Genomic DNA, 9,355 nt, shown 5'->3' with positions numbered 1-9,355 from the left:
GCCGCTCCTGGGGTAAGCCTGCTTCTGAAAATTAGAAAAAGGACATTTTATAAGTCCAGATAATCTCAAAAAGCAACACGCAGCTGTGCGCTTCTAAACTTTGTGTGTATTCTGCCTAGTGACTGGTGAGGAAGTAGGCTCAGGGATACCATTGGCTGGTTGACCCACAGCCGGCCAATCCTGGCTCGAGACCATGCATTGACATCTAGGGACTCTGTGGTCCCAGTGGACCCGGTCCCAGGTCCCGCCGCCGCGCATGCCGCGACTAATGGAAGGCGTAGAAAAGGTTTTTTTTTTTTTTTTTTTTTCTTTCTCCGCTTTCAGGACGTTTCGTTCTCCGATCGTGACTATGAGATTAGAGAGAAGAACGGCAACAGGAAAATCCTCATTTGAGCGTCAGAGAAGATAAAGCGCCGAAGTCAGTTGGGGAAGGTAGGAAAGGGAGGGTCGCGCTAGCCCTCCGGGACAGGGGTGGGGCGGTAGGTGGGAAGTGAGACATAGGAAGGCGGGGTCCCCGGGAGAGGGGCGGCTCTCCTCGTCTGCCTTTACCTCCCTGCGCTCTGCGGGATTCCAGGGGAGGATGGGGGGGGGGGGGGCGAGCAAGGGAATGGAAAAATATCAAGTGACACCTGAAGAAACTCAACTCTGGCCCAGAGAAGTGAGCCGGGAAGGGCGGAAAACTGCCTCTCGGATCATCGCATTGTGGCTTATCCGTGGAATGCTTAAGGACTCGGTCTATCGGGAGAGAAAGGGCGCTGCCCCACACAGAAGCTGGGGCGCTGAGGATCCCAGTGCGGGTCACAGGAAAGTGTGACCTCGCTCAGAGCTGGTGCCAAGTCTCCTTGGCTGATTTCTCCTCGTCTGTGCCCCCAGGCCTCGGGCCGCTGACTCCCCCGGAGCCCGGTCCTTGGCGCGGATGGAGTCTGCGGCTGCTCTGCGCTTCTCCGCGCCGCGCTCCCTTCTGTTCTTCGCGCTCCTCAGCTGCTCCGCACTGCTCTCAGGTAGGGGCGCCTGCCTCGAGCTCCCGCCAGCCCTGCAGAGGGGAACGATCAACACTTCGGTCTGTAGAGAGGACGAGTGAAGAAGTACTGCGGTTGGGGTCCGGCGGCTTGCATTCTGCACGCGCTCCCTGAATTTAGACCAGCGCTGTCTGATAGAAACCCAGTGAGAGCCACAAAGGCGGGCTGCACATACAATTTTACGTTTTCCAGTAGCTACCTTTAAAATAGTAAAAAGACACAGGTGAAATAAATTTTAACAATGCATTTGCTTAACCCCAAATAACCAGAATATTGTTACTTAAACTTTCAATTAATGTAAAATATGAACAGTGAGATAGTTAACATTTTTATTCTAACATTTCCAAGTTGTGTGTATTTTACATTCACAGCACATTCCAGTGGGGACTAGCTGGTGGCTGGTGGCCACCATAAGGGACAGCTCGAGTATGCTAGCACACTCCGGCCCTGCGCTGGATCGGGGGATGGAGGGGAAATCTCTGTAAGCGCGGGGGCTGCAGGAGGCGCTCAGTACGTGCTTCTTAATAAGTATCAGCAGCCTCACTGGATACCGCACCAACCTCAGCCCCCCGAATCCTCAGCTCAGGAAGCCCCTGTGGCCTGGGAAAGATTACGCTTGTCCCGCGGAATATCCACTTCCTTTCCTGTCTTAGGTCTCTGATGGCAATGCAGTCTGATTCTGCTCCTTTGTTGAACAGGCCAGTTTACTGTCGTGGGGCCAGCTGACCCGGTCCTGGGCATGGTGGGAGAAGACACCATGTTCCGCTGCCACCTGTCGCCCGAGAAGGACGCCGAGCGCATGGAGGTGCGCTGGTTCCGCGCTCAGTTCTCCCCAGCAGTGCTCGTGTATAAGGGCGGACGGGAGAGCCTGGAGGAGCAGATGGAGGAGTACCGGGGAAGAACCACCTTTGTGAGCGAGCACATCAGCACGGGGAGCGTGGCTCTCGTCATCCACAACGTTACAGCCCACGACCACGGCATCTACCACTGTTACTTCCAAGAAGGCAGATCCTACCACGAGGCCATCCTGCGCCTGATGGTGGCAGGTGCGTCGTTTCATTTTGCTTGGCTGCTTTTTCAGGGTGACCCTTAGGGGAAGTTTCTCTCCTAACCTCAGGCCCATTGCAGCCCAGCAGATTTTAAACAGGGAAGGTGACAGGAAGCCTGGGTGGCTCAGTCGGTTAAGCATCTGCCCTTGGCTCAGGTCATGATCCTGGGGTCCCGCCCCAGCTCCCTGCTCAGTGGGGAGTCTGCTTCTCCCTCTGCCCCCCTCCCCTCCATGCTTGCTCTGTCTCTCTCGAATAAATGTTTTAAAAATCTTTTTTTTGTAAAGATTTTTTAATTTATTTATTTGAGAGAGCGGGGGTAGGAGCAAAGGGAGAGGGACGAGAAGACTCTGTGCTGAGTCCCACTCAGGGTTCAATCTCAGGACCCTGAGATCACAACCTGAGCCAAAAACAAGAGTCAGATGCTTCACTGACTGCACCACCCAAGCACCCCAATAAATAAAATCTTAAAAATAAATGTTTGCATGAAACAATATTGTCCAACAATAAACAGGAATTTCATTTTGCTGAAATTTTTTAAATCAAATAAAATTTAATTAAGAACTTTGGATGATCGCTAGACCCCTGGCTGAAGGGCAGAAGTCTCCTAGGACCGTGCACTTTCAGGCCTTGAACCACTATTCTGTTTTATTAGATATTCTTTTAAAGACAGAATGAGTTGGGGGGGGACGACTGGGGGGTCAGTGGGTTAAGTGTCTGCCTTCGGCTCAGGTCATGATCCCAGGGTCCTGGGATCGAGCCCCATGTCGGCCTCCCTGCTTGGTGGGGAGCCTGTTTCTTCCTCTCCCTCTGCTTATCCCCCTGCTCGTGTTCTCCCTTTCTCTCTATCAAATAAATAAATAAAATAAAATAAAGAGAGAGAGAGAGACAGATGAGTTGGGAAGAGCTTGGAGTCAGGACTTTTTGTGATGGTCTGCTGACATTGAGGAGGTGATATTGTTATCCTGTGGATCCCAGGAGCACCCAGATCTTTGTAATTGGTAGATGTCTTGGAGGGATATAAGGACATCCCCTGGCTGAGCCCCTGGAAGGTACATGTCTTTGAACTGGGGTAAGGGTTGGTTCTGCATTCTAGTTCTGTCCATTCTCCTAAAAACCAACCACTTCTGATGACCTGTGGTCACGTGAAGCCCTAAGCTGGGAGAGAAGGGACAATGTCTTGAGGTCAAAAAGTTTCCCAAGGTTCTGCTGGCCTGGCGGACTTCTGTCCTTATCTTATTGCTCCCGAGCTCCAGGAGACCAAGGCTGCTGAGAAGTCCTCCCAGGATGGAAAGGGAAATCCGCAACCTGCGTGTTTCAGGTCAGAGCAGATGCACTCACCCAGCAGTAGACAACCAAACCCTCTCACTGAATGAATCAATCAACAATCACTTGGTAGGAGACAGACGGATGTTCGCACTGTGATGGGGTCACTGGAGGAGCACAAAGCTAACTGCGGTGTCGTCCTGTCCGCAGAGATCTCACGATTTATTGGCATATTGGTCTCTGCACTTGTCCAACACCAGGGTCTTCTTCCTTCCTCCCTCAGGCCCTTCACAGAAGGGGTACTTACTGGGGGAATGTGTGGAATACTCACAACCAGCTTCTCTGGCCCCTTGCTGCCTTCCTCCGTCCCTTGGCTCTCCCCGTGGAGAGCTGATCGAAGACACAGGCTAACATGCCACTGCCTTTTTAGCTGCTCGCTGGTCTCTGTCCGCAGGCCTGGGCTCTAAGCCCCTCATTGAAATGAAGGGCCAGGAGGACGGAGGCATCCGGCTGGAGTGCACGTCTGCAGGGTGGTTCCCGGAGCCCCACGCGGTGTGGAGGGACCCCTACGGTGCGATCCTGCCAGCCCTGGAGGAGGCTTACGCGGTGGACGCGGGCGGCCTCTTCACGGTCGCCATGGCCATGATCATCAGGGACCGCTCTGTGAGGAACGTATCCTGCTCCGTCAACAGCACCCTGCTTGGCCAGGAGAAGGAAACGGTGATTTTCATCCCAGGTGAGTTCCTGGCCCTTGGGAGGCTCATCACGCCGAGGCAGGATCCTCAGACAAAGAGTGGAGCCTGGACAAGGGATGGGGAGATAGAGGCGTGGGGTGGAAGGGCCCTGAGCCCCCAGGAGCCGAAGGCGGCGGCGGAGCCGAGGCCTCTCCTCTGTCTCAAGAGGAAAATCAAAGTCTTCTCTGAGAGTTGTTTCTCTGTCATGGCCCTTATCCTGCAGCAATTTTTTTAAAGTTTATCTATTTATTTAAGTAATCTCTATACCCAACGTGGGGCTTGAACTCATAACACTCCAAGATGAAGAGTCACACACACTTCTGACTGAGCCAGCCAGGGGCCCCTGCAGCCATTTTTTTAAAAAAGATTTTATTTATTTATTTGACGGAGAGATAAAGCCAGAGAGCACAAGTGGGAGGAATGGCAGGGGAAGAGGGAGAAGCAGGCTCCCCGCTGAGCAGGGAACCCGACATGGGGCTCGATCCCAGAACCCCGGGATCACCATCTGAGCCAAAGGCAGAGCTTAAGGGACTGAGCCAGGCGCCCCCCACCCCTGCAGTCATTTTTTAAAACATTTAGAGCAATCATAAGTGGAGAGTGGTATGGGCAAGTGGCTATCTACACACAGAGGGGCTGCCTGCTGAATTTCTCCCTTCCTGCCCATGGCATTTCTCAAGGGAGGGGGTGGGATTCTCTATCTACAGACATGCACAAATTCATTCAACAAATACTTAACAAGTATCACGTATATTCAAGGCACTGTTCTAGACACCAAAGATAAATCAGTGAACAGAATACATAAACATCCCTATGGTCATGGGACTAACATTCTAGAGTGGCAGATTATATCAGATGGAAGGAAGTACTATAGAAAAACTGAACTGGGGGAGGGGACGGGGAGTGCCAGGGAATGGGGGAGTTGTAATTATACATAGGATGGTCAGGAAAGGCTTCACTTGAAAAGATGGCAGTTGGGGAAGTGAGGAATGAGCCGTGCAGATATTTGAGAACCAAGCAACCCAGTACTAGGAATAGCACGTGCAAAGGGCCTGAGGCAGGAGCATGTGTGGCAGCTTCAAGGAACCCCGAGGGGCAGGTGTGGCTGGTGGGCAGGCAGGGAGTGTTGCGCGAGTCTGAGTGACACAGGAAACACTGCAGGGTTTTGAGCAGCGAAGCAACGCAATCTCACTGAGACTGCTGTGCTGGGGACAGACTGCAGGGGATGTGGACAGAAGAAGGGAATGGGGAACTGCAACCTTTCAGGCAAGAAGGGATGGTGGCTTGTGCCGGGTGGTGGCTGTGGTGATTCCGTGGTGGCCACTTAGCTTTGTTCACCCTGGTCCTTCCCATGTTGACTCCAGGGGTCCCTGCTCTTTGGCTTCTGACCCCCAGCCCTGGCAGTTGCTGTAGGGGGAGCCAGTGCAGGGCCAGGGTCTCTGTCCGGGGTTTCCGAGAGAAGCCAACAGAGCAGGGACCCGGGAGCCCTTGCCAAGGGCATCCTGAGGGGCTCTCTCACCCAGGGTCTCCTTTCTCTCACTGAATGGGACTCTTCGGGCTCCCTTCAGAATCCTCTGCTCCCAGCGAGTTTCCCTGGACGGTGGGCCTCGCTGTCATCCTGCCTTGTCTGCTCCTCTTCTCCACCGCGAGCATCTGTCTCATCAGGAAACTCCACGGGGGGAAAGAGGTTGAAAATGAAGAGAAAGAAATTGCATGTAAGGAATTAGAGACAGACCGTGTGGAAAAAGAGAAAGAACGTCAAATAAAAGGTAAAAGAGTAGGAGGACAGGTCACTGTCCCACAGGGCCACAGCTGTGGCAGCTAGAAGCCTGGGGACGGGGAGGAAATGAACAGAGGCCACAGCAAGGGGCTTGGACCGGTGCTGTCCGGGGCCTGACCCTCCCACTTGCTGGCTCCCATTCTGAGGGCTCGATTGTTTCTGGAATCCTGACAGTTCCATAGGCGGGGGTGGGGGGGGGTGTTCATGAAGGGCCCACCCTCCCTCGTTTAACACAAACTCAAATCCTCTGGTTTCTTCTATCGAGGACATGAACTGGTTTCTGTTTCTTTTTCAGAGCAACCTCAAGAAGAATTGCGTAAGTGTGCCATTTCCTGAAGTAGCCATGCAGGTTTGCGCTCTGCTCGGTTAGCCAGCAGCTCCTGAAGCTCGTCTGTCTGTCTGTCTGTCCCGTTGCAGGATGGAGAAGAACCCTCCTACATGCCGGTGAGCACCTGGACACGCCCCCGAGCTCAGGCTTCTCCCCCTGGCCAGCCAGCAGGGCGTATTAGAGGAGCCGGGCAGGGAGTGCTGGGAGGCAGAGGGGCTGGGGGGCATTGGCTGGCCGCACCCCCCCCCCCCAGTGCTGGGTCCCCGCTCTGCTATCAGGGAATCCCCACGGCTCCTGGGGAGGTCCTCTTGTTTAGAATAATTTCATCTATCATTACCAGAGCTTTACCATACACAGTGGACCACCCCAAAGGTTACATTTTAGGAGTTGCTGCTCTTTGGATCCTGGATTAATTTGGAAGCTGGTACAGCCTCTGCATAACTGGAGAAGCACGTGATGGAAACGCAATAGGCTTCCCCAGACCCAATTCAAGGGTGGACGCTTAGGTGGCCGGAAACGCCTTTCTGCTCCGCGGGGACACTGATGCTCTGGGAATGGCCTGTGAGGGGAGGGGGCTTGGCCAAGGGGGAGAGCATAGGATCCAAATGCCTCATCCCAATGAGCACTTCGCCTCTTACGATTTCTCCCCTTCTGCTCAAAAGCACCGAGGAATCCAGGCTTTACCAGACACTGTGATACTTGAACCTTTCCTCTTTAGGTGAATTTCAAAAGGGTCAGAGTCAGACATCCCAGCAACGTGGGGACAGGAGAAAATCACGTTCATACAAGCGGAATGTAGATCAGCCGAGTAGTCACTGTGGGTGGGAGACTGCAGAATGTCAGGGGTCGGAAGCCTTTCCTGCATCCAGAGAGGTCAGAGCCATGTTGTTAACGCAGAAACAGGTTGTGGAGACGTGACCCTCCCGGTTTCCCCTGGGAAGGGGGTGCCCTTGGGAGTCATTTAAACCAGTTGTCACCTGGTGAAACTGGTGGAATCCAGAGAACAAATGAAAGGAGCTTTTACTACCCAGGAATCTGCAGGGGAAGCTGGCATTAGTTGCCTCACTGCAAGAGGCTGCGGGATGGGCCTGTTGGCTCATTTAAGTCCAATTGGAACATTCTTAACTAAAGAGAGTCCCAGAGACCATATGTCTTCAGTAGAAAAGGGGGCAGATTGGAGAAAGTTGAGAGAAAGTGGGAGCCATGAATTTCGGTTCCTTTGCTAAACTTCCCACATTTTTAGAGCCCTGATGATCCCCAGTCTCCTGTCCAGTAAGAGGCAGAAGTGCAGCCTCAGGGGTTCTGTGAGCTAGCTGCCTGGGAACTGGGATCAAGGGGCCTTCGTGGAAAAGGCCGCCACACAGGATCTCCCACCACCTTTCTGGGGCCTCCCTGAGGTCCAGGAATCGCACCATCTCCTGAGACCCCAGACCTAAACCGGAGACTTCTTCTGCAGCTGATGTGGTCCTGGACCCAGACACTGCTCATCCTGAGCTCTTCCTGACAGAGGACCAGAGAAGTGTGAGACGAGGCCCCTCCAGGCAGAGTGTCCCCGACAACCCGGAGAGATTCGACTGCCGGCCCTGTGTCCTGGGCCTGGAGAGCTTCTCCTCAGGGAGGCATTACTGGGAGGTGGAGGTTGAAAACGTGATGGTGTGGGCTGTAGGGGTTTGCAGAGACAGCGTTGAGAGGAAAGGGGAGGCCCTACTGGTCCCCCAGAATGGCTTCTGGACCTTGGAGATGTTTGGAAACCAGTACCGGGTCCTGTCCTCCCCCGAGAAGATTCTCCCTCTGAAAGAGCGTCTTCGCCGGGTGGGCGTCTTTCTGGACTATGAAGCTGGAGATATCTCCTTCTATAACATGAGGGACAGATCACACATCTACACATGTCCCCGTTCACCCTTTTGTGGGCCCCTGAGACCCTTCTTCAGGCTGGGGTCTGATGACAGCCCTCTTGTCATCTGCCCAGCCTTCACAGGGGCCCGGGGGGTCCCGGTGCCTGAGGGCGGCCTGATCCTTCACAGGACAGGGACCCGTCACAGCCACTAGGCACAGAGCCCTGGCCTCAGAGCCAAGTAGAGAAGCCTCGGCCATCTCTGCTTCCACAGCACAGCACCCTGGAAGGAAACGGGCTCTCCTTCCCTCTGGCCACATGAAAGAACAGCCTCCAGAGGCCCCTCTGACACCCTCTTCAGGCCCAGCCCCATCCGTCCCTCAACAGGCTGTTGCTTTAGTAACTCATCTGCTGGGAACCATGGGGCAGGGTCTGGTCTCAGAGAGGGGCTGCCACATGGCTCCCAACAAGAAGAAAGTGTGAGAAAGTGACAGGCTTTAACATCGGAGTGACACATTCAGCCTGATGCTCGGGTGGACATCAGACGCTGTGGACTCAGGGTGAGGGCACCTGGACACAGCAGGCTGTGAGGGGAGGCAAGCACAGCTGGAGGTCAGGGAGGTGGGAGGGACCAAGGGTGCAGGTGCTGTGGGCCTCCCCATCACAGCCCAGGGGCTCAGGAGCTCAGGAGCTCGTGGGCCATTTCCACCCTCCCCTGAGCTTTCCAGACTGCACAGCAAAGCTCTCCCGGCCTAGAACTGAGCTGAAGAAGGATGAAGACACATCTCGGCCTGGGTCCGCTGTCCCCTCGATAAACTGGAAGTCAGCGCCCAGTTACTGAGTGTGGCCTGAGGTTTAAGGTCCCAGCTGAGCAGGTGTGTACTGACCCAAGTGGACCCCCAGGACCAGGTCCCATGGGGAAAGCAGCACTTTCCAACTTCTTGACCTCAGGCTGCCTTTAGATATTAAAAATTTTTGAGGGGACGCCTGGGTGACGCAGTGGGTTGAGCATCTGACTCTTGGTTTTGGCTCAGGTCGAGATCTCAGGGTTGTGAGATCGAGCCTTGCATCGGGCTCCACGCTCAGCACGGATTCTCTCTCTCCCTCTGCCTCTGCCCCTCCTCCTGCTCCTCTCTCTGTGTCTCTCTCTCTCACTAAATAAAATCTTTAAAAATAAATAAATTAAATAAAAATTATTGAGGACCCCAAAGAGCTTTTGCTCATTTGAGTTATATCTGTCACTATTTATGGCATCGAAGATGGAAACTGAGACATTTTAAAAATGTATTTATAATGTATATTAAAATAGCAATAATAAACCCATTATAAGTTAATATAAAAACATGTTTTA

The 9,355-nt window shown here is 53.6% G+C and overlaps 1 protein-coding gene across 1 annotated transcript; it reads left to right on the top strand.

Annotated features, from left to right (window-relative positions):
• Positions 1-916: 916 nt before the first annotated feature.
• On the top strand, positions 917-8,564 carry LOC113264301 (butyrophilin subfamily 2 member A2-like). The gene is made up of 7 exons (XM_026511233.3): positions 917-1,001; positions 1,718-2,065; positions 3,786-4,067; positions 5,631-5,831; positions 6,138-6,158; positions 6,260-6,286; positions 7,627-8,564. Exons 1-7 carry the CDS (start codon positions 917-919, stop codon positions 8,217-8,219), a joined length of 1,557 nt encoding a protein of 518 aa, XP_026367018.1. The 3' UTR covers positions 8,220-8,564.
• Positions 8,565-9,355: the final 791 nt, after the last annotated feature.

The sequence above is a fragment of the Ursus arctos genome, unplaced genomic scaffold (assembly GCF_023065955.2).
Source record: "Ursus arctos isolate Adak ecotype North America unplaced genomic scaffold, UrsArc2.0 scaffold_31, whole genome shotgun sequence".
Lineage (NCBI taxonomy): Eukaryota > Metazoa > Chordata > Mammalia > Carnivora > Ursidae > Ursus > Ursus arctos.
This window is presented reverse-complemented; position numbering and strand designations above follow the sequence as displayed.

Coding starts and splice junctions, on each gene's coding strand:
- LOC113264301 (XM_026511233.3), top strand. CDS start 917: ATGGAGTCTGCGGCTGCTCTGCGCTTCTCCGCGCCGCGCTCCCTTCTG. Junction 2,066..3,785: donor CCTGCGCCTGATGGTGGCAG/GTGCGTCGTTTC, acceptor CTCTGTCCGCAG/GCCTGGGCTCTAAGCCCCTC. Junction 5,832..6,137: donor GAAAGAACGTCAAATAAAAG/GTAAAAGAGTAG, acceptor TTTCTTTTTCAG/AGCAACCTCAAGAAGAATTG.